General features: G+C 48.0%; 1 protein-coding gene across 3 annotated transcripts in view; it reads left to right on the forward strand.

The window, feature by feature from the left end:
• Positions 1-24,756, forward strand: part of ppip5k1a (diphosphoinositol pentakisphosphate kinase 1a) — a 50,009-nt gene extending 25,253 nt beyond the window's left edge. The window contains exons 18-31 of one of the 3 annotated variants that reach the window (XM_065015499.1): positions 610-751; positions 1,251-1,474; positions 1,841-1,968; positions 2,220-2,334; positions 2,442-2,549; positions 2,628-2,744; positions 3,277-3,417; positions 3,764-3,857; positions 9,665-9,790; positions 12,407-12,469; positions 17,082-17,261; positions 20,414-20,551; positions 20,711-20,824; positions 21,500-24,756. In XM_065015499.1, the coding sequence (XP_064871571.1) occupies positions 610-751; positions 1,251-1,474; positions 1,841-1,968; positions 2,220-2,334; positions 2,442-2,549; positions 2,628-2,744; positions 3,277-3,417; positions 3,764-3,857; positions 9,665-9,790; positions 12,407-12,469; positions 17,082-17,261; positions 20,414-20,551; positions 20,711-20,824; positions 21,500-22,119 (2,310 nt within the window). In that variant the 3' untranslated portion in view covers positions 22,120-24,756. The remainder of the gene's footprint in view (positions 1-609; positions 752-1,250; positions 1,475-1,840; positions 1,969-2,219; positions 2,335-2,441; positions 2,550-2,627; positions 2,745-3,276; positions 3,418-3,763; positions 3,858-9,664; positions 9,791-12,406; positions 12,470-17,081; positions 17,262-20,413; positions 20,552-20,710; positions 20,825-21,499) is intronic. The other 2 variants (XM_065015500.1, XM_065015501.1) reach the window with 2 other exon arrangements.
• The last annotated feature ends 236 nt before the right edge of the window (positions 24,757-24,992 follow it).

Raw genomic sequence — 24,992 nt, forward strand, 5'->3', positions numbered from 1 at the left:
AGCTTGGGGAGCTAACATGAGTCGTATTAGACCTAAGCATTAACTTGGGGTGCTGACATGAGTCTTATCAGGAAAGCATAGGTAGATCACCATACTTACCTCCATTACAGACACAAGCTGTGAAAAAGAAATGGGCATTGTTACAAAGTCTAAAGTAAATCTAGCCTCCGGAAGGGCTTAATCCTAATGAGGTTTGCAAGCGGAACAAACTCCCTTTTCCACAAATCCTTTCTGAAGCTTTTAGTTTCCTATTTAATGTGTCTTACTGAATGGGAAGGGACAGGAGCTAGGCTAAATCAAGCTGGAGCTAGGCTAAATCAAGCTGGAGCTAGGCTAAATCAAGCTGGAGCTAGGCTAAATCAAGCTGGAGCTAGGCTAAATCAAGCTGGAGCTAGGCTAAATCATACGTGAGTGAGATGATGTATAGAAACTAGTAATTGCTACAGGAGGGTGGAAATTGTTCTGCTATGTTATTGCTCTGCTCTTTGATCATTCTGGGCTTTGTAATTGGTTGTAATGAAAGCAAAGCGGATTTAGGTGTTTTAAGCTGTTCATTATTGCATAATGTTCTTTAGCGAGTTGTGTGTGTTCATCCATCCATCCATCCAGCTGGCCCCTACAGGTGCATCCTCTGTGGTTAACTCTATGAGAATTGTGGAGAACCCTGTGATGACATGTGACCAGGTCTACACACTCATCCAGAGTCTCACCTCCCAGATACGCAAGAGACTAGAGGACCCCAAATCTGCAGGTACACCCTTATGTTAACATAGTATAGCACTGTGATGGTGTTATTTCAGCTCGATACAATGTTGAACGCGAACCATACATTGGCAATCAATACAGCACAAGGCGAGGTGGATCTGCTACTCTCTGTTATCATCTATGCATAGTCACTTTAATAACTCTACCTACATGTACATATTACCTTGACTAACCGGTGCCCCTGCACCTTGACTCTGTACCAGTACCCCCCTGTATATAGTTTCACTATTGTTATTTTACTGCTGCTCTTTAATTACTTTTTTATGTCTTATTTGCTTTTTTATATTTTTTAACTGCGTTGTTGGTTCGGAGCTCGTCAGTAAGCATTTCACTGTAAGGTCTACCTACACCTGTTGTATTCGATGCATGTGACTAATACAATTTGATTTGATCTGTACCAATCCCAGACTACTGTGTTTCTCCTACCTGCCCTCTACTTCCTCTTCTCCTCCATCTCCTTTTCTTCCTCTCCTCCTGACCGTCAGACCTGCAGCTGTACCACAGTGAGACTCTGGAGCTGATGCTGCAGCGCTGGTCCAAGCTGGAGCGGGACTTCCGGATGAAGAGCGGCCGCTACGACATCAGCAAGATCCCAGATATCTACGACTGCGTGAAGTACGACGTGCAGCACAACGCCACGCTGGGCCTGGAGGACACACTGGAGCTGTTCAGGCTGTCCCGAGCCCTCGCCGACATCATCATACCACAGGTGAGGGGTGGAATGGATGGATGGACGGAATGGTGAGTGGAGAGAGGGGTGGATGGATGGAGTGGAGAGTTGGGTGGGTGCATGGATGTTTGGAAAGATGGATGGATACTCTGTTCAGATTGTCACACGCCCTCGCTGATATCATACCACAGATGAGAGAGGGAGAGTTGGGTGGGTCAGTTGTAAGCGGTAGATGGATACTCTGGAACTCCACAGGCTGTCAGAGGCTCTGGCTGACATCCTCATACCTACTGTTGATGGATACAGTCACTGTTTATATGCTCCCAGACTTTGTATATAGCAACGCTCTGACCACTGTGTGTCTTAGGCAGGGAGTAATTCTCACGACTTGTGTATTCTCCTCAGGAATACGGCATTAACAAAGTGGAGAAGCTGGACATAGCGTACGCCTACTGCCTACCTCTGGTCAAGAAGATCCAGCTGGACCTCCAGAGGACCCACGAGGATGAGTCAGTCAACAAACTCCATCCACTGTGAGTCTTGAATCGCAGGGCAGCAATAGTCAAGTTGCACCTAGACGCTGATTTAAGGTCAGTTGCGTTTCCTCTCTCTGAATGGTTAAGATTTGGAAAGGGTGAGCTGATCCTAGATCTGAATCTAAAGGCAACTGCAACATGAAGTTGTAGCTCAGTCAATTATGTCCCACATATGTCTTTGTTCACACGGTCCATGTTTGACGGCAACTTAAATAAAACATTGATGTTCTGTTTCTCTGGCGACTCAGGTACTCTCGAGGAGTGATGTCACCAGGTCGCCACGTGCGGACACGTCTGTACTTCACCAGCGAGAGTCACGTCCATTCTCTACTCAGCACCTTCCGCTACGGAGGCCTGCTCGACGTAAGCACACAACTACCACAGAGGAACTACGGTTACCTAGAACTACATTTCCCTGAACAGCAGCAACAGAACTACATTTGATCCAATAATTGGTGTGTGTGTGACAGGAGGAGAAGGATCAGCAGTGGAAGCGGGCGATGGACTACCTTGGTGCCGTTTCTGAACTCAACTACATGACCCAGATAGTTATCATGCTGTATGAGGACAACAACAAGGTAGTGGTGTGTGTTTCTGTAGTAGTTGTGTGTCTGTTTCCCTTTCTTTCACTAAGCCCTCTCTGTGCTGTCCCTCAGGACCCGTCGTCAGAGGAGCGTTTCCATGTGGAGCTTCACTTCAGCCCTGGGGTCAAAGGTTGCGAGGAGGAGGAGAAAGCGCCAATGGGCTTCGGCTTCCGTCCCGCTTCCGCAGAGGTAAGTGTTTAATGTCTGGTCCTAATGTTAATCTAATATCTAATCTAATCTAATATCTAAATCTAATGTTTTCACATATGAAAGTCACTACCCTGGTTTGGTTTTGAAGCATTTCTGAGAATTCTACAAAATATGTTATGGTTTAACAAGAACTGAAAATAACCGTTTCACGGTGCAATTTGCAAGATGTACTTTCTACATGACTTAGCAAGCTAGCTTGTTTACAACGGGCAGAAGTTTAACGCTACTCGGGCTGCTGTGTCACAAAGCCTGGTACTCTGGTCCTGGTTCTTGAACCCACCACTCTGGCAGGTCCAGGATTCATTCAACCAAGGTTTGTTTGAGTTTCACACATGCTTTATAGCGCGGATCAGGGTACCAAACAATCTAGCTTCCGGATCATACAGGGAAATGTGAAAGTGCCCATAGTGGTACATCAATGCCCTGTGAAGTGTGGGTATGGTATATTGTGTTTTTTAAATGTGTTGTGTGCACGCACCCCATGTCTGTGGCACCCTTCTTCCTGGTTCAGAATGATCAGAAACAGACAGACCCTGGCAGCTTGGAGGATCTATCACGTGACGAGCCCGACCGGGCCCTACCACTCTCTGAGCCAATGGGCATCCACCGGAGATCCCCTCTGATTCGCAACCGCAAGACTGGGTCTATGGAGGTAAAATCTCACACACACACACACACACACACACACACAACCTTCTATTGTCAATAAAGCCAGGGGTAGGAGTAGTTGTAGTGATAGTAGCAGCAGCAGTGAAAGATGAGACAAGAATTGCAAGCATCTTTTGACTATAGAGATATACTATAAGACTTTTGTGTTCCGTGAGTTAGGATGCATCCATAAGCCAGGGCTTTCCTGCTGTGTTGTTGCTCTGAGTTACTTGTCTGTTTGGCAGTGGTCACATGTGGTCCTTCAGTCTGGCAGCCAGTGATGGAGATCTGTGTATGGTGTCAAATGCTCTGAATTTGCTCCTTACCATATAATGTGCGTGTCACCCCAGGTCCTGTCGGAGACGTCTTCATCCAAAGCAGGCAGCTACCGTCTCTTCCCCTCCTGCTCTCGCCAGTCCCCTGAGATGAAGCAGAGTGGTCTAGGTGGGTGTCTCCTTCCTCTCTGCTCCCGAACACGCTCAGATCTAGGATTAGTTTCCCCTCCCCCAATCCTAGCCTTAACCGTTAGTGGGGGGAATGCAAAATGAACCTAAGAGCAGCGTCTAAGGGCAACTTTACCCAATCCTTCCCTTACACTGTAGCTATGGCAACTGTGTTTACCTATATCACCCCAACTGTCATTAAAACCTATGGTGGTAGAGGGAGGGGTGGCATTGGTGCGCTCACTGTCTATTTCTGATAGAAATCAACCTGGAGTTAGATACTGTGCTAGAGGCCTAGCTAGGTACTAGTCCCGTGTATCTCAGTTTGTAGAGCATGGCGCTTGAAACGCTAGTGTTGTGGGTTTGATTCCCACGGGGGACCGGTATGAAAATGTATGCACTCACTACTGCTCTGGATAAGAGCGTCTGCTAAATTACTAAAATGTCAAATGTACTATGGACAATAGTACAGGCCTAGCTAGGCACATGCGGACCATGCTAGAGGCCTGGCTAGGCACATGCGGACCATGCTAGAGGCCTGGCTAGGCACATGCGGACCATGCTAGAGGCCTGGCTAGGCACATGCGGACCATGCTAGAGGCCTGGCTAGGCACATGCGGACCATGCTAGAGGCCTGGCTAGGCACATGCGGACCATGCTAGAGGCCTGGCTAGGCACATGCGGACCATGCTAGAGGCCTGGCTAGGCACATGCGGACCATGCTAGAGGCCTGGCTAGGCACATGCGGGCCATGCTAGAGGCCTGGCTAGGCACATGCGGGCCATGCTAGAGGCCTGGCTAGGCACATGCGGACCATGCTAGAGGCCTGGCTAGGCACATGCGGACCATGCTAGAGGCCTGGCTAGGCACATGCGGACCATGCTAGAGGCCTGGCTAGGCACATGCGGACCATGCTAGAGGCCTGGCTAGGCACATGCGGACCATGCTAGAGGCCTGGCTAGGCACATGCGGACCATGCTAGAGGCCTGGCTAGGCACATGCGGACCATGCTAGAGGCCTGGCTAGGCACATGCGGACCATGCTAGAGGCCTGGCTAGGCACATGCGGACCATGCTAGAGGCCTGGCTAGGCACATGCGGACCATGCTAGAGGCCTGGCTAGGCACATGCGGACCATGCTAGAGGCCTGGCTAGGCACATGCGGACCATGCTAGAGGCCTGGCTAGGCACATGCGGACCATGCTAGAGGCCTGGCTAGGCACATGCGGACCATGCTAGAGGCCTGGCTAGGCACATGCGGGCCATGCTAGAGGCCTGGCTAGGCACATGCGGGCCATGCTAGAGGCCTGGCTAGGCACATGCGGGCCATGCTAGAGGCCTGGCTAGGCACATGCGGACCATGCTAGAGGCCTGGCTACTGTAGGCACATGCGGACCATGCTAGAGGCCTGGCTACTGTAGGCACATGCGGACCATGCTAGAGGCCTGGCTACTGTAGGCACATACCATGCTAGAGGCCTGGCTAGGCACATGCGGACCATGCTAGAGGCCTGGCTACTGGCGGACCATGCTAGAGGCCTGGCTAGGCACATGCGGGCCTGGCTACCATGCTAGAGGCCTGGCTACTGTAGGCACATGCTAGAGGCCATGCTAGACCATGCTAGGCCTGGCTACTGTAGGCACATGCGGACCATGCTAGAGGCCTGGCTACTGTAGGCACATGCGGACCATGCTAGAGGCCTGGCTACTGTAGGCACATGCGGACCATGCTAGAGGCCTGGCTACTGTAGGCACATGCGGACCATGCTAGAGGCCTGGCTACTGTAGGCACATGCGGACCATGCTAGAGGCCTGGCTACTGTAGGCACATGCGGACCATGCTAGAGGCCTGGCTAGGCACATGCGGACCATGCTAGAGGCCTGGCTAGGCACATGCGGACCATGCTAGAGGCCTGGCTAGGCACATGCGGACCATGCTAGAGGCCTGGCTAGGCACATGCGGACCATGCTAGAGGCCTGGCTAGGCACATGCGGGCCATGCTAGAGGCCTGGCTACTGTAGGCACATGCGGACCATGCTAGAGGCCTGGCTACTGTAGGCACATGCGGACCATGCTAGAGGCCTGGCTACTGTAGGCACATGCGGACCATGCTAGAGGCCTGGCTACTGTAGGCACATGCGGACCATGCTAGAGGCCTGGCTACTGTAGGCACATGCGGACCATGCTAGAGGCCTGGCTACTGGGCACATGCGGACCATGCTAGAGGCCTGGCTAGGCACATGCGGACCATGCTAGAGGCCTGGCTAGGCACATGCGGACCATGCCTGGAGGCCTGGCTGCTAGAGGCCTGGCTAGGCACATGCGGACCATGCTAGAGGCCTGGCTAGGCACATGCGGACCATGCTAGAGGCCTGGCTAGGCACATGCGGACCATGCTAGAGGCCTGGCTAGGCACATGCGGACCATGCTAGAGGCCTGGCTAGGCACATGCGGACCATGCTAGAGGCCTGGCTAGGCACATGCGGGCCATGCTAGAGGCCTGGCTAGGCACATGCTAGAGGCCTGGCTAGGCACATGCGGGCCATGCTAGAGGCCTGGCTAGGCACATGCGGGCCATGCTAGAGGCCTGGCTAGGCACATGCGGGCCATGCTAGAGGCCTGGCTAGGCACATGCGGGCCATGCTAGAGGCCTGGCTAGGCACATGGGACCATGCTAGAGGCCTGGCTAGGCACATGCGGACCATGCTAGGCACATGGCCTGGCTAGAGGCCTGGCTACACATGCGGACCATGCTAGAGGCCTGGCTAGGCACATGCGGACCATGCTAGAGGCCTGGCTAGGCACATGCGGACCATGCTAGAGGCCTGGCTAGGCACATGCGGACCATGCCTGGCTAGAGGCCTGGCTAGGCACATGCGGACCATGCTAGAGGCCTGGCTAGGCACATGCGGACCATGCTAGAGGCCTGGCTAGGCACATGCGGACCATGCTAGAGGCCTGGCTAGGCACATGCGGACCATGCTAGAGGCCTGGCTAGGCACATGAGGCCTAGGCCATGCATGCGGCTAGGCCATGCCATGCTAGAGGCCTGGCTAGGCACATGCGGGCCATGCTAGAGGCCTGGCTAGGCACATGCGGGCCATGCTAGAGGCCTGGCTACTGTAGGCACATGCGGGCCATGCTAGAGGCCTGGCTACTGTAGGCACATGCGGACCATGCTAGAGGCCTGGCTACTGTAGGCACATGCGGACCATGCTAGAGGCCTGGCTACTGTAGGCACATGCGGACCATGCTAGAGGCCTGGCTACTGTAGGCACATGCGGACCATGCTAGAGGCCTGGCTACTGTAGGCACATGCGGACCATGCTAGAGGCCTGGCTACTGTAGGCACATGCGGACCATGCTAGAGGCCTGGCTACTGTAGGCACATGCGGACCATGCTAGAGGCCTGGCTACTGTAGGCACATGCGGACCATGCTAGAGGCCTGGCTAGGCACATGCGGACCATGCTAGAGGCCTGGCTAGGCACATGCGGACCATGCTAGAGGCCTGGCTAGGCACATGCGGACCATGCTAGAGGCCTGGCTAGGCACATGCGGACCAGGGCCTGGCTAGGCACATGCGGACCATGCTAGAGGCCTGGCTAGGCACATGCGGGCCATGCTAAGGCCTGGCTACTGTAGGCCTGGCTACTGTACATGCGGACCATGCTAGAGGCCTGGCTACTGTAGGCACATGCGGACCATGCTAGAGGCCTGGCTACTGTAGGCACATGCGGACCATGCTAGAGGCCTGGCTACTGTAGGCACATGCGGACCATGCTCGAGGCCTGGCTACTGTAGGCACATGCGGACCATGCTCGAGGCCTGGCTACTGTAGGCACATGCGGACCATGCTCGAGGCCTGGCTACTGTAGGCACATGCGGACCATGCTAGAGGCCTGGCTACTGTAGGCACATGCGGACCATGCTAGAGGCCTGGCTACTGTAGGCACATGCGGACCATGCTAGAGGCCTGGCTAGGCACATGCGGACCATGCTAGAGGCCTGGCTACTGTAGGCACATGCGGACCATGCTCGAGGCCTGGCTACTGTAGGCACATGCGGACCATGCTAGAGGCCTGGCTACTGTAGGCACATGCGGACCATGCTAGAGGCCTGGCTACTGTAGGCACATGCGGACCATGCTAGAGGCCTGGCTAGGCACATGCGGACCATGCTAGAGGCCTGGCTACTGTAGGCACATGCGGACCATGCTCGAGGCCTATTCAAGTGGTAGCCAGGTTTTCGGTTTTAAGATTGTAGGGATGTGTAGTTATCTTGTCACTGATTTTCTTTTTTTTTTCTTTTTTATCAGAGTTTTGGTAAAAATGTATGTTTTTATGATTAACCATCCTAATGACAATTCTTTTGAGTTTCCAAGTGCATCTACTCACATTTTGGATTTTCTAACAATTGAGAAACTTACTTTGAACTTACTGGTTTGAATGCTAATATTAGCTTCATAACATTGAATCAGCTGGGCCACGGTCATGAACACCATATTAGGAAGGAATAGGGTTCCATTTGCTCAATGGTGTTTTCCTGCTTTTTGAATGGAGGTCAATGGAGAAAGATTTTAAACTGATTGAATGGCTATTTTTACCAGGTAGGCACCAGCAACTTAAGTAAATAAATTACACACAAACAAGAATCACTTGCCTCCAACCAAATTAATTAGAATTTTGTGTAATTTAGTCCAGGCCATAATTATTTATTTTTACAAAAGAAGACAATTAGATTTCACTTCAAAGTAAAATTATGTGTAAACCAAACAAATACACGTGTGCACAAAAAATTTCAACTTATTTTAGAAGAAATAGTGAAGCGTGCAAAGCTGGCATTATATTTGACCGCATCTGTGTAACTAGGAAGTGACACGTACCGACTTAAACCCATTTCACACCACTCATCTGAGCCAAGCTGAGCCATGCTGGCCTGGTTACGCACCCACCATAGTTGTTGGAACTGTGCTGGAAAGGATCATGTGAAAATCACAATCTAAATATAATGATAATATTCCATTTAGCAGATTATTTTATCCAAGGTGACTTACAGTACAGTGAGTGCCTCCATTTCTTATGCGTGTGAGTGATACCTTTAGGAATTGATCCTACGACCTTGACATTGCTAGCGTCACTCTCTTACCAGCTGAACCACATATTATCAGAGCCAGTAAGGTCTAGTCGGAGCGCTATTGTGAAAAGGGTATTAAATAAGCCTAGTGGCTCATAATAAGTCTATTTACAGTAGTTCCCTTGGCCTTGCATAGGTTAGGAGTTGGGATGTTGAATGACCTTGGTATGGGGAGTCATGTGACTACTACACCTGGGTTCAAACACTATTTGAAATCTTGCAAATACTTGTGGAGTTAGCTCTAGTCTGCCTAGAGTGAGTGCAAGATGTACGCTGTTGTATTTATACATTTTTTAAAATTGAATCTTTATTTAACTAGGCAAGTCAGTTAAGAACAAATTCTTATTTACAATGACGGCCTAGGAACAGTGCCTTGTTTGGGGGTAGAACGAAAAATCTTTACCTTGTTAGCTCGGGGATTCAATCTATCAACCTTTGGTTACTGGCCCAATGCTCTAACCACTAGGCTACCTGCCACCCACGGTTTCCACTTTAAAACTGTTCTGTTGGTTCCTTTGCGCCAGACAAGCTCAACAAGCCCAGATACCGTATTTGATAGGATTTCAACCCAGGTCTGCTAAGTACCTCTCTCTCCTCATGCTAACTGAGTCAGAGCATTGTTTGAATAACTGCATGTTGTGTTGTGGTGACTAAATCCCCCACCCCTCCCACAGGATCTCAGTGTGCGGGACTCTTCAGCACCACTGTCCTGGGAGGCTCCTCTAGCGCCCCCAACCTGCAGGACTACGCACGCACACACCGGAAAAAGTTCTCCTCAAGCAGCCTGTCCTATAAAGACGGTATGTGGCCAAGATCCTGTTTCTAATTCCTCTAGCCTAGAGAGACACACTGTTTCTAATTCCTCTAGCCTAGAGAGACACACTGTTTCTAATTCCTCTAGCCTAGAGAGACACACTGTTTCTAATTCCTCTAGCCTAGAGAGACGCACTGTTTCTAATTCCTCTAGCCTAGAGAGACGCACTGTTTCTAATTCCTCTAGCCTAGAGAGACGCACTGTTTCTAATTCCTCTAGCCTAGAGAGACGCACTGTTTCTAATTCCTCTAGCCTAGAGAGACGCACTGTTTCTAATTCCTCTAGCCTAGAGAGACACACTGTTTCTAATTCCTCTAGCCTAGAGAGACACACACTGTTTCTAATTCCTCTAGCCTAGAGAGACACACACTGTTTCTAATTCCTCTAGCCTAGAGAGACACCCTGTTTCTAATTCCTCTAGCCTAGAGAGACACCCTGTTTCTAATTCCTCTAGCCTAGAGAGACACCCTGTTTCTAATTCCTCTAGCCTAGAGAGACACCCTGTTTCTAATTCCTCTAGCCTAGAGAGACACACAGTGGATGGGTATTGTTAGACCTTGAGTGGGCAACCCTGGTCCTGCATACCCTGTGGCTATCTAGGACCATGGTTGTCTAACCCTGCATTAGACTGCTGGTCACCAGACCTCCATACCATCCCTCACATTGCATAGTCGCACACCAAGCAGGGCAGGTTTCCCTTCATGCTTGTAATGCACCTTGGTGCTTTTCACGCTACTGAGCTGAACCGTACTGAGCCAAACTAAGCTGAGCTGGCCTGGTCACATCCACCGTAGTTGCTGGAACCATGCTGTAAAGGAGAAATATGAAAATAAATTTTATAAAATTCTAAAAGCGCATTTACAAAATAAATCCGTAACGCAATGTCATTCATTTGGAATGGATAACATTGCATAGTTTATCATCAACAATGAATATATATATATACATACACACAACATTATAAATAGGCCTACAGATTATTTTTTTTCTCCATTAAACTGAAGATAATTTATACAGCCTTGACATTTAGCCTTGTTTCTACTGGACACTTGATATGGAAGCACTACAGATATTTCACATGAAGTCTATACAGATATTTCTTAATTATATTGCAGCACTATGTGCCAGCAGGTTTTTATTTATATATATATTTCTAGAACGTTCCCATGGTTTCCTGATCAGAGTTGAATGTATTTATGAGACTCGGTCAGCAGATGGCTCTGGAGCTCTAGTAGAAAGTCCCAGTAGTTGATTTAGCAGAAGTCCCATTCAATGATGAGCACAGTATGCCATTGTCCATACTCTTACTTGGCCATGTTTGCTCTTACAATACGCACATATTTGCATATGCACATATTTGCGCTGATATCACGACGCACACATATGAGTGATTAGGCCATTCTGTATTTGGATCTATTTATGGAGAGGACGCCCTCGTCATTAATTGCTGTCATTGACGGTCAAGAGATGCCATTTTGTGTTTACCTGTACATACCAACTTTACGTAGCGGTCAAGCTTTTGAGTTGTTCATTGTCTTTTGTGTTGTCTAAACCAGCAGACATGGGACGACAAAGCTGTCTGTAGTTGGCTGTCCACATGGTGTCACTGTGATGTTGTCATAGCTGTTTTTCTATTGGGCTGCCATCTTCTCGGTTGTCTTGTTGCGTCTCACTCAGTGTCGAGTCACACTCATCATGTCTGCTGTTCCATTAAGTCTATCATTTGCGTCCTTACTCTTGTTACTGATCATGAAAACATCTGAAGCGGAGATCACTGTGATCTTTGGTGTTCTCATACATAGTCCCTTTTGAAGAACCTATATTGACATGATTAGTGCTTGTGTGTGCGTGCATGTGTCTGTGAAGCTGGCCTTCCAGAAACATGATGCTGTTGAGCAGTACTTTGCTGCTGTCAGTCTTGATGCTTTGTTACTTCGAACAATACTCCAAGCTTTTGATATAGTTTGCCCAGCACCGTGGCACACCTGGAGGGCTGATAACCTAATTCACAATGGAATGGGCAAGCTAAATCAAATGCACCCATATCTCCTCCTGTATTTGGGATGCAACACATCTGAAGGGAGTGGTTGGTGTTGGGGGCGTGTATAGGCCTACATCATACGTACCGCTAAATGTCCCTAATTGTTGAGAAGTTGTCAAGATGGGAAATGGGTTTTTGTCTTCCTTTTTTGTCTTCCATCTCCTACATTTCCAGCCGTCTCATTTCGTCCTGTCACCATGAGAGATTTTCATCCAATGTGCCTGTAATTTGACCTTGAAAGTGTCCGCACTTCTAACACACATTGTACCTCGTCAATTATAGCCCATGTAGTGTGATCCTACAAAAGATCCTGCCGGTCTTTCCCTCTTATGTCCCTTTTTAATCTTAACTCCTCTTAGAACCACAAACACTTCACATGGAGTAACTTGTGGACTTTTCTGCTATGGCCCCTAAATGCTTCCCACTGTACCTAACGCTAGAAAAACTCTTCTTGAAATAGTTAACACCCCTCCCACCAAGACCTCCAGTGTACACACACAAACCCTTTGCAGGTGTTCTGTGACCGATGGTAACACTAGTGACCTTTCTCTATTTCCTCAGAGTTGTTGTCTATGCCGGCAGTAAAGAGATTTTCTGTGTCGTTTGCAAAGCATCCGACTAATGGTACGTCTGCTTCTTTCCGGTATATTTCCACTTCTCCACCTCCGTGTGTCTTGCATGTCTTTGTTGGAAATCTCTTTATTTGTACATTTCGGTTCTATTTCACGTGGCCGTTACTACCATGTTTCCCAACCCTCTGGGGTTTTTAGTTTTTCTGCTGTCTACCCATTCACTTTATCACTACCCCACGTTCTCTTTGTTACAACCTTTTCACCCTCACCTAATGATTCAATATTTGTCAGTGAATAGAGAGAGAGTGTGTGTGATCTTGGCTGTGTGTGTGCATACACATCTATTATTTATGTTGACGATGTGTATTGAAACCATCTCTTGAAAACACCAACCAAAAACCCTCACCAACTCCTAACCCTTCCCCTGTTTCTTGTGACTTCAGTCCCCACTATTCTCATGTAATATTCTGCATTGGCCACCTAAGCTACAACTTATACCCTACACTTTTGAATAGGTGACTGGATAACTGAATAAACTGTCTTGACTGGGACAGAACGATTGGCGGTTACTGCTAAACGGGGAAAGGGTTCATGTGTTTAGTTTGTTTTGTACCAGGTATGGTTGTCATGATATGGATGAATCTGCATATGACCAATGTGTTTAGTTTGTTTTGTACCAGGTATGGTTGTCATGATATGGATGAATCTGCATATGACCAATGTGTTTAGTTTGTTTTGTACCAGGTATGGTTGTCATGATATGGATGAATCTGCATATGACCAATGTGTTTGCTTGTGAAATACCGAGCTCATTGTTTTCCAGGACCTTTTTCAGTACCTTGGGCTTTTGAACACTTTCCTTGACACCGGTTATATTCACTGGGTAGTGGGCACCAAACAGAAGTCAAATGTTTTTAAACAGAAAACGAGGATTCAAATCACTCTTCAGTTTTCTGAAAATATGTTCCTCCTGGTTGGGTCTACAAGCTATGTAGTGAACGTTTAAACATGATCATTGTATTGGAGGGGTTTAGACCTTTTCTTAGCAACACTGTCAAGGAAGAACTGGTTTTCAAGAGAAATTTTGGAAGCTCCTTTATCCAAAGTGTGCATAAATGTTTGTGCAAGTGCCCCCAGGAAGAATCAAACCCACACCCCAAGCACCATGCTCTACCTAATAAGCCACACAGGCAACTACAACACAAAACAGACTGCTGTGTATCAACTGTATATTTCAGAGGGTCTATGTAGTGTATCCTGCAGGGCTCTCCAACCCTGCTGTAGGTTTTCATTCCAACCTTAATATAACACACCTGGAATTAAGGCTTTTATTTACAGTCTTGCCTTCATTGCAGTCAGGAGGAACTCCATGTCCAATCACTAAATACCTGGAGAAAATGATAATTAGATTGACACATGAAAACAGTAGATGACCTGCTCTGAGCACACTTCACACTCTGGGGTCCAGTATTCTGACTGTAGGGACGTTGGTTAGGGACAGGTGTACTTGGGTAACTGCCTGTGGGGTCCAGTATCCTGACTGTAGGGATGTTGGTTAGGGACAGGTGTACTTGGGTAACTGCCTGTGGGGTCCAGTATCCTGACTGTAGGGATGTTGGTTAGGGACAGGTGTACTTGGGTAACTGCCTGTGGGGTCCAGTATCCTGACTGTAGGGATGTTGGTTAGGGACAGGTGTACTTGGGTAACTGCCTGTGGGGTCCAGTATCCTGACACTAGGGATGTTGGTTAGGGACAGGTGTACTTGGGTAACTGCCTGTGGGATCCAGTATCCTGACTGTAGGGATGTTGGTTAGGGACAGGTGTACTTGGGTAACTGCCTGTGGGGTCCAGTATCCTGACACTAGGGATGTTGGTTAGGGACAGGTGTACTTGGGTAACTGCCTGTGGGGTCCAGTATCCTGACACTAGGGATGTTGGTTAGGGACAGGTGTACTTGGGTAACTGCCTGTGGGATCCAGTATCCTGACTGTAGGGATGTTGGTTAGGGACAGGTGTACTTGGGTAACTGCCTGTGGGGTCCAGTATCCTGACTGTAGGGATGTTGGTTAGGGACAGGTGTACTTGGGTAACTGCCTGTGGGATCCAGTATCCTGACTGTAGGGATGTTGGTTAGGGACAGGTGTACTTGGCCACTGCCTGTGGGGTCCAGTATCCTGACTGTAGGGATGTTGGTTAGGGACAGGTGTACTTGGGTAACTGCCTGTGGGGTCCAGTATCCTGACACTATGGATGTTGGTTAGGGACAGGTGTACTTGGGTAACTGCCTGTGGGGTCCAGTATCCTGACACTAGGGATGTTGGTTAGGGACAGGTGTACTTGGCCACTGCCTGTGGGGTCCAGTATCCTGACTGTAGGGATGTTGGTTAGGGACAGGTGTACTTGGGTAACTGCCTGTGGGGTCCAGTATCCTGACTGTAGGGATGTTGGTTAGGGACAGGTGTACTTGGCCACTGCCTGTGGGGTCCCTGAGGGATGTTGGTTATCCTGACTGCCTGTGGGGTCCAGTATCCTGACTGTAGGGATGTTGGTTAGGGACAGGTGTACTTGGGTAACTGCCTGTGGGATCCAGTATCCTGACTGTAGGGATGTTGGTTAGGGACAGGTGTACTTGGCCACTGCCTGTGGGGTCCAGTATCCTGACTGTAGGGATGTTGGTTAGGGACAGGTGTACTTTGGTAACTGCCTGTGGGGTCCAGTATCCTGACACTAGGGATGTTGGTTAGGGACAGGTGTACTTGGGTAACTGCCACCATTGGAGCCAATGCTGCTGGACTTCTGGAGAGTAGCAGGTTCTGGAGAAGACTACCTTTTCATTTGGACTGTGTATTATATACTGCGCTGCCTATTGGATCTCAAAGCAGAAGTTGAAATACTGTACATAGTCTGTCTGTTTAGGACTACTAGGATACTCAGTCCAGTTCAATGAGAGATGGCCGTGGTCATTTGTTGTATGGCTACTTGGGGAATATGAACCTATCACAGCCAGAAAAGGTGAGGAATGTATTCTGCAATGGTTATGAAAAAATAAATAAGAAATACATTCCTGTGTCTTTTTTTTTTTTTTATTCCAAAAATAAACCAGATTTTCTGCTCTTTTCACTAATGGAAAATGGCTGCCTCTTGTTATATTTTCCAGTTTTTTAGTAGTTTTTTGGATAAGAGTGTCGTCATATCCTGTATTTGCACAAAATACTTGTCTGCTTGCTATACAACCACTAGAAAATGTGTGTATGCATGGCCTAAAGTTTGCGGGTCTCACTCATATTTCGGGGTATATTTTGTGCATACCAAACGTTTATAAATGAGGGCCCTAAAATGTAATTCCAGTACATGAACACATCACCTAATTGCTTTTATGGGATTTTGTTAATGACAGTCATTTCATTTTAAGCAACTTGAAGCATGTCAATTCACAACTGTGTGTATATATTGACTTTGATAGGGACACAGGATGACACGTGTGCTGTGGCTGTTCCCCCTCTGTGGGGGCCTGTGTCAGGTACAGTAATGAATGAGGCTAAGGTTTACATCCAACTGCAGCTTTATGCAACCGGTCAAACAGGATTGATTGTACAAAACGATTGTGGCACGGCAAAAAACGCTATGCACGCTGGACCGCTTTCGTGTAGTGTATTTTTATTGGACACCAGATTGAGTTATTTTCTCTCTAGGATTTGAATGTATTCACAATGAGACAAACATATTTGACATATCTAAGCATGTGTAGCTCCACGTCTCAGCGGTTTGAACGTCTTCAGTTCTATCACAAATGCTCCCATGTGGTCTCAACTTGAAACTAGTCAATGCTGTTAACAAATGAAATGCATTAAATACAAACGCAATATTGACATTTCCTCTGTGGATTTTCATTGGATTTGTTTTTCTGTCTTCTAAACCTATAGATTGTATCCCAGAGCTTTTTCCGTAACCAAGATGAGATTGCAGTGGAGCCATGTGATACGCTATTCTGTCTTTTGGAGTTTGAGGCGTTTCTCTCTCTGTCAATGCTTGGGACAGTTGGATGGAGCAGATTTTGCTGAGGTCTTTGTGCAAACCTGTGGGATGATTGGGTTGGATCCGCTGAATGTTGCTTGACGGTTTTTGCCATTTCTGGTAGCTGGTCCAGAGCATGGAGGAATGGAATGGTTGACAGGAGAAGGTTGGCTGTTAGAAATAGCAGTCATTTACTGTACCTCCAAGTCACCCATCTCTGGCCACACAATGGGTGATACCTCTCCTCCCTCCCTCCTCCCAGTCACCCCTTTCTGTCTGCACAATGGGTGATACCTCTCCCCCTCCTGCCAGTCTCCCCCTCTGTCCACACAATGGGTGATACCTCTTCTTTGTCCTTTCCCCCCATTACCTCTGCTGTGTCATTCATCCACTCTCTCTCCTAATTTTACCCCCCCCTTACTGTCCTTCTTTCCTCTCTTCCCCCTCTACTTTCTATCCTCCTATTCCTCTCTTCCCCCTCTACTTTCTATCCTCCTATTCCTCTCTTCCCCCTCTACTTTCTATCCTCCTATTCCTCTCTTCTTCTTCCCTCATCCTTTATGGTCATCCTCTGCCTCCCCTCCTCCTTCCATCTCCGCCTCCCCTGCTCCATCCGTCCTATCCTCTCCTCCTGTTCCTCCTTCCCCAGAGCCCTTGGAGGAGCACCACGTGACCCAGCTGTTGAGGCGCTTCTCCACTGATGCCAGCCTGTGCCGCCCTCTCTCTCTGGACGGGGCGCTGGCCCACCACCTCAACCAGTGCTCCTACCACCTCCGCCTCTTCCGTAACTGGCTCATCTCTGGCCAAGACCCCCTAGAGTACTTCTACGGTCAGCCCCTCTTCAACCCCCTGCCCTCCTATGCCCTTTAAACCCTCTGCTGTACTGCTTGCAGATCTGAGGATTCGTTTGGTACTGGTGTGCTGCTAGTTACTGCTGCCGCAGTTGACTTTTGCCGCTTTGCCTTCGGGGGTTTGTTTGACGCATGCTTGCCTGCGACTTTTGGGAGAGCGGCTTGTCATTGGTGTGGTTTGGCTTTTCAGGTGTCTTGCATTAGTTATCTTAACTGAATCTTATTTCCTCCCTGCAGTTCAGTTCTTATTTGATCTTGCTTCTTTTTAGTGCTAATGGTCTTAATTTGAGTGACTGTTGCCAACGTAGATCTTTTGAACCAGGACCTGGCTGCAGTTTGGAATGTAGCTGAGCTAGTGGATGGATGTTGTCAGATGCTGTTTGTCTGAAATGAAACCCATTGTGTTGTATAAAACTGCACAGCCTGTGACTAGATCACTTGTCTGAGATGAAACAACTACTGAGGTATTACTAGAAAATGACAATTACATATCAACTAGTTTCTGGTTATAATGACATTAGTTCAACCAGTTTTGCCCACTAGGATGTTCCTGATACAACATACTCAAACCGTGTGGCAGTTCAATTTTGCATAGTAACAGCATCCCTGTCTGGTTGGTGTAGACTTTGGTTAATGCTTTTCTATCCAATAGAGTGAACTTGATTGTAAACTGTTTTTCGCGATTGATGTGAAATGTACCCGGATTGCAGTGAACAGTGAATGGATGGTCTATCAACTGGACTGATTTGTTGCTTTGTAGACACCTTGGGCTGTATGATCTGAAGTGTTCCGGTGCTTTACTGACTGTCAATAAGACCCGTTTCACACTACTGAGTCGAGCTGAACTGTACTGCCCTGGTTACACATCCACCATAGTGGCCGAAAAAGACAAAGAAAATATTCAAACAGTACAGTTCTGGTCAGCACAGTAGTGTGAAAGACAGCGTGCATGTCGGTCTTGCTTCCTGGATATGGTTTGAGTCGTGTGTCCACTACAATGGATAAAAAAATGTGTTGTACAGTAGATAGAAAGCGTACCCAAACTCGCTTCAACCCAGCCTGGACAAAAAAGGGAACCGACTGAGGGACTGGAAAATCCCAAATAGCATTTTTTACCCCAGGACACTTCAGCAGGTGACAATATATAAAAATGAGCGCTCTGTGTCTGCATTGATCTGAGTATGTATTTATTTATGGGACATATGTCGGCTTGGGCGCCTTCTTCAGAGACTTGGGTAGGAAACCCACCTACATAGCTGAGCCATGATTAATACTCACATAGTACCGTATGATCGCATCTTTACTCTCCTGTTAGTGTCCTGGGGTAAGGGATGCTTTTTGTGTTGTACAGTCGTCTTGAATGAGATTTGTCAAAAGTTTGAACACCTACTCATTCAAGGGTTTTTCTTTATTCTGCTGTCCAACTCATCCCAAACCATCTCAATTGGTTTGAGGTCGGGGGGTTGTGGAGGCCAGGTCATCTGATGCAGCACTTCATCACTCTCTTTCTTGGTTAAATAGCCCCGACCCAAGCCACACCTCCGGGCTGTGTAATTGGCCTGTTGAAAAACTAATGATAGTCCCACTAAGCCCAAACCAGATGGGATGGCGTGTCGCTGCAGAATGCTGTGGTAGCCATGCTGGTTAAGTGTGCCTTGAATTCTACATTTATCACAGACGGTGTCACAAGTAAAGCACCCCACACCACCACCTCCATGCTTCACAGTGGGAACCACGCATGCCGAGATCATCTGTTCACCTACTCTGCTTCTCACAAAGACACTGCGGTTGGAACCAAAAATCTTAAATTTGGACTCATTAGACCAAAGGGCATATTTCCACTGGTCTAATGTCTATTGCTTGTGTTTCTTGTCCCAAGCAAGTCTCTTCTTCTTATTGGTGTCCATTAGTAGTGGTTTCTTTGCAGCAATTTGACCATGAAGGCCTGATTTACACAGTCACCTCTGAACAGTTGATGGTGAGATGTCTGTTACTTGAACACTGAAGCATTTATTTGGGCTGCAATTTCGGAGCCTGGTAACTCTTATGAACTTATCCTCTGCAGCAGAGGTAACTCTGGATCTTGCTTTCCTGTGGCGGTCCTCATGAGAGCCAGTTTCACCATAGCGCTTGATGGTTTTTGCGACCGCACTTGAAGAAACTTTCTAAGTTCTTGAAATTTTCCGCATTGACAGGCCTTCATGTCTTAAGGTAACGATGGACTGTCGTTTCTCTTTGCTTATTTGAGCTGTTCTTGCCATAATATGGAATTGGTCTTTTACCAAATAGGGCTATCTTCTGTATACCCCTCCTACCTTGTCACAAAACAACTGATTGGCTCAAACGCGTTAAGAAGGAAAGAAATTCCACAAATTAACTTTTTAACAAGGCACACCTGTTAATTGAAATGCATTCCAGGTGACTACCTCATGAATCTGGTTGGCAGAATGCCAAGAGTGTGCAAAGTTGTCATTAAGACAAAGAGTGGCTACTTTGAAGAATCTCAAACATAAAATACATATTAATTTGTTAAACACTTTTTTGGTTGCTACATGATTCCATATGTGTTATTTCATAGTTTTAATGTCTTCACTATTATTCTACAATGTAAAAAATAAAAACCCTGGAACAAGGTGTGTCCAAACTTTTGACTCATCCTGTATGTGGTTACATGAATCAGACATGTCCAGTGTCTGCCTGTATGTGGTTACATGAATCAGACATGTCCAGTGTCTGCCCCCACTATTGTTTGTGTGGAAACCAACCGTAGCAGAAATACACATAACAGAAATACAATGTAATATTAGGGCAGTGTTCACCTTCCACCTCTAGTTCCAGAGAGTTACCCGGTGTGCAGGCTTTGGTTCCAGCCCAGCACTAACAAACAAATGGAACTGTTTGTGATCAGCTGATAGTGCAGGGCTGGAACAAAGCGCTCCACATCCAGAACTAGGACGGCCAGTGATGACTGCAGTAGGGTGAGTGACTGGCCTTGGGGACTGGGGAGGTGGTTTTGGCTGTAGTAGTGGTCCTGCCTGCTCCAGAGACCCCTCTAACCACCTCTCCTAGCCCAGTCTGACTGAAGGGTGGTGGGGCTGCGGGCCTGGGTCTTTCCCCTCTCTGACTGCAGGCTTTGAAGGCTGCTCCATGGTGCCCTCCATCTACCCACTGGAGACGTTGCACAACTCGCTGTCCCTCAAGCAGGTGGATGAGTTCATCACTGCCGTGTGTGAGACTGGTGGAGATGCCCACTCCAGGACCACAAGAGGTAATGGACTGTTACACACACACACACAGGAAAACCATATGGAAATGTCTTGACTTGACAGATATAAGATATCACTGGTTAATGAAATGCTTACTGGATCACAGCCCTGGGTCCACCCCTCTCCTCCTCACAGCCCTGTGTCAACCTCTCTCCTCACAGCTCTGTCGGCCATGTTTGACTCTCAGAACCAGCCGTCGGTGGACTCCTACATGCCTCAGAGAGTCCTCTCCTCCTCCGTATCCCCCCGACAGCGCTCTGACAGACCTCCCTGGTGTGAGTGTCCATTCTCTTTCATGTGATTAATTTACCTTTTTAGTTTGACCGGTTAAGTTTTTACATTTACATTTAGAGTTGCAATGGGAAGTATTTGAGTGTTGGTTTGGGTTGGTATCTAGCATCAAATGACTGTCAGTAGGTCTTATTCTGGTGTGTGTACATGTACATTCCAAAAAGTGTTTATTAGAAGTTGGAGTTGAAATTTCTCATTTGAAGGCTTTCATGTAATTGCCTACCACAGTATCCCGAGGCTCCACTGTCTGTGGGCTATTTAAAGTGATTTACTACTACAGTGGCCCACCACAGCCTGTGTTGACTATCTGGGTTTCCAACCCTCTCCCACCGCTGTCTTCTATCATCTTCTGTAATCCACTTATTTCCTGATTTTCAGAGGTGTGATCAAGGACAGAAACGTTCTGTGTTTTAATGGTGGTTTTGTTCTAAGTGAAATCCCCAGGTACCATTTTCCTTAGCGGTGGGTAGGTTTGGCTTTTTTATGTGCTAACTAGCTCACAGTTCTTTCCTCTCTGGTCTTGTCTTTCCCTGCACTCAATTGTAACCTATTAGCCACAATTTCAATATGATTAACATTACCTTAGTAAACATAATTGAATTGATAATGACTGATTGCTTGGTACATTGATTAATTGATCATTTGTTTGGTCTCTGCAGACAGCAGCGGTCCGTCCAGTACAGTGTCCAGCGCTGGCCCCTCCTCCCCCACCACGGCAGACTCCTCCGCCCATTTTAGCTTCAGCGACAAGACGTCCTTCACCCCCGAGAACAGCGAGGAGATCCACTCCTGCCATCACAACACAGTTCAGCAGGCCCCTACTGCTGGCCCCCAAACCTCCAAATTCTCCAATCCCACCACCCCCTGCCAGACACCCCCAGAAGACAATCCTGAGGCACCAGCCACCCCCAGCCACCTGCCCCTGAGTGGAAACTCTGAATCAAGGCAGGAGGAGCCAGGCGAGTCCCCTGCTTCAACTGAGGCCACTTGCGGTGAAGTTCCAGACCTCAGCCCATTGAGCCCGTCATCTTCCCCACTGGCAGACCTCTCTCTGGGCCTTTTGGATGGATACCTCCCCGGTTCTCTCCCGGTGCTCCTGGAGCTCAGAGAGAGCGGCAGTGAGGCAGGATCCAGCGCACAGACGCCCCAGTCCCCAGAGGGGCCTGACGAGTTCTTTGACACCCAGGAGACGACGGAGATGTGGAGGGGCAGCACGGGGAGCCTCCCCCATCCTGGGACGCCACTGGAGGTGGGAGCCCCTCACGCGTCAGAGCCCTAGGTGGGGGCTCAGAGAACCAGAGAAGGAGCCTAGGTCTTCTAAGAGGCTAGAAGGAAGTAAGGTAGAACTTCTAGGGGGCTGGAAGGAGGCTTCCAGGAAGCCCTTCAAAAACTCTCCTCTGCCAGTTCCATGTGGTGAACCCCCAGTGGAGCATTCTAGTGACCTAGTCTTAGACCAAGGCCCTGTGGCTTGTAACTTGTGTCTGGTGAATAGTGGATCGGGCTGCTGCTTCTTAGTGCTTCTCTACCCTGGTCGTGTTCATGAGACACAGAAACGGAGAAAAAGGGAGAGGACTTCCTGGACTTGGTTAAGATACGTGCATTTTCCGTTACAAAACGTTTTAAAATGTTTTCCGTGGCATGCCATAATGAACACGACCCCAGTCTCTATCCCACAGCTGTCTGTGAACCAGCCATTGTAGGATAACTCCGTGTGACCATAGAACTACCACCGAGTACAGTACAACATCCTTATCATGACTGTCATGTATGGATGTTTTTGTCCCTGTGTCCGATAGAAAGCCACTTGTTCTGAAGTGAACCTTTTGATGTTGCTGGTGTAAACAGTCTATAATGGGTGACATCTTCTATCCACTGAACAGCCCTCAGTGTGCACCATCTTCTATCCACTGAACAGCCCTCAGTGTGCACCATCTTCTATCCACTGAACAGCCCTGTGTGCACCATCTTCTATCCACTGAACAGCCCTCAGTGTGCACCATTGTGGAGGTCTCGCCAAAATAACTGAAACAACATTTCAATTTGACAGGTGGGCTCGCATATTGCATCATGTACATCGCTACATACATACCGTTTACTATAGCTAGAATTGCAGCATGTCCACCAACTCATGGACATTGTAAAAGGAGATGGTTTGAGAGACATCTCATTTCAAGTATTGTGAGTAATACGTTTATTTTTCCTGCTGGGAAATGTATATGTCAAAATGTCATCAAGTCGTTTTGAAATGCATTTTCAGTTGGCAACTTTATTGCAGTATATTGAAATCATGGTCTTGTCACACATTGAAATGATAAATACACCACATGTCTGGTCTGTGACATTTCATCAAACAGAAGATGTCACCCTGTGCCTCTCCCCAGTTCTCCTATTCTAGGCTCTCCTCTCCCTGTGATGGTCTGTAACACCGTTAAGGTCTGTTCACTTGATATGCGCCACAACTGTATTGCATCGAGCCAACAATAGCCACGGTAGGCTCTTTCTTGTTACTCTGATCTTGCGCTGCACCCGACCAAGCAGCGCTCTGCACCTTGTGCCAATCAAGTGAACAGGCCTTAGAAACTCCTGACTAGCAGCTGAGGTCTTTTCTTAGGGGTAAAGAAGATCTCCACTACATGTGTGGTGAGATGTATTATTTCCGTTTCCTCTTTTGAGATTCAATACACTCAAATCTGAGCCTGGTCCCCCACTGCACAGATGTAGGATCTTAATCTGAGCCTGGTCCCCCACTGCACAGATGTAGGATCTTAATCTGAGCCTGGTCCCCCACTGCACAGATGTAGGATCTTAATCTGAGCCTGGTCCCCCACTGCACAGATGTAGGATCTTAATCTGAGCCTGGTCCCCCACTGCACAGATGTAGGATCTTAATCTGAGCCTGGTCCCCCACTGCACAGATGTAGGATCTTAATCTGAGCCTGGTCCCCACTGCACAGATGTAGGATCTTAATCTGAGCCTGGTCCCCCACTGCACAGATGTAGGATCTTAATCTGAGCCTGGTCCCCCACTGCACAGATGTAGGATCTTAATCTGAGCCTGGTCCCCCACTGCACAGATGTAGGATCTTAATTTGAACCAGTTTGCTACAGCAGGAAAATCATCCTGCAGGAACTGGAAATGTGGATTATTATTAATGGACATTTTTGTAAGGAGTCATTTGATACATTTTTAATTGGAAATCAAACTTCAGAATCCCTTTTAAACATCAAATACACTACACAATTTACATTTCCTGCAATGTAGGGGACATTTCCTGCAATGTAGGGGACATTTCCTGCAATGTAGGGGACATTTCCTGCAATGTAGGGGACATTTCCTGCAATGTAGGGGACATTTCCTGCAATGTAGGGGACATTTCCTGCAATGTAGGGGACATTTCCTGCAATGTAGGGGACATTTCCTGCAATGTAGGGGACATTTCCTGCAATGTAGGGGACATTTCCTGCAATGTAGGGGACATTTCCTGCAATGTAGGGGACATTTCCTGCAATGTAAATTGTGTAGTGTATTTGATGTTTAAAGGAAAGTTCTCCTGCAACATTGTGATCAAATGAAGATCTTACATCTATGTGCTGTAGCTAGCTCTTCTATTGTTGTCAAGCCATACATGTTGTCACGACAATGAACGCAAACACACAGGAGTTGGCTAAAGCACAAACGGACTGGAGCACCAGGCTACTATCCCTGTAGCCCCTAGTCACTTCCCCTAGTCACTTCCCCTAGTCACTTTCCCTAGCCCCTAGTCACTTTCCCTAGCCCCTAGTCACTTTCCCTAGCCCCTAGTCACTTCCCCTAGCCCCTAGTCACTTCCCCTAGCCCCTAGTCACTTCCCCTAGCCCCTAGTCACTTCCCCTAGCCCCTAGTCACTTTCCCTAGCCCCTAGTCACTTTCCCTAGCCCCTAGTCACTTCCCTAGCCCCTAGTCACTTCCCTAGCCCCTAGTCACTTTCCCTAGCCCCTAGTCACTTCCCTAGCCCCTAGTCACTTCCCCTAGCCCCTAGTCACTTCCCTAGCCCCTAGTCACTTTCCTAGCCCCTAGTCACTTCCCTAGCCCCTAGTCACTTCCCCTAGTCACTTTCCCTAGCCCCTAGTCACTTCCCCTAGCCCCTAGTCACTTCCCTAGCCCCTAGTCAC

The sequence above is a fragment of the Oncorhynchus nerka genome, unplaced genomic scaffold, assembly GCF_034236695.1.
Source record: "Oncorhynchus nerka isolate Pitt River unplaced genomic scaffold, Oner_Uvic_2.0 unplaced_scaffold_1405, whole genome shotgun sequence".
Taxonomy (NCBI): Eukaryota; Metazoa; Chordata; class Actinopteri; order Salmoniformes; family Salmonidae; genus Oncorhynchus; species Oncorhynchus nerka.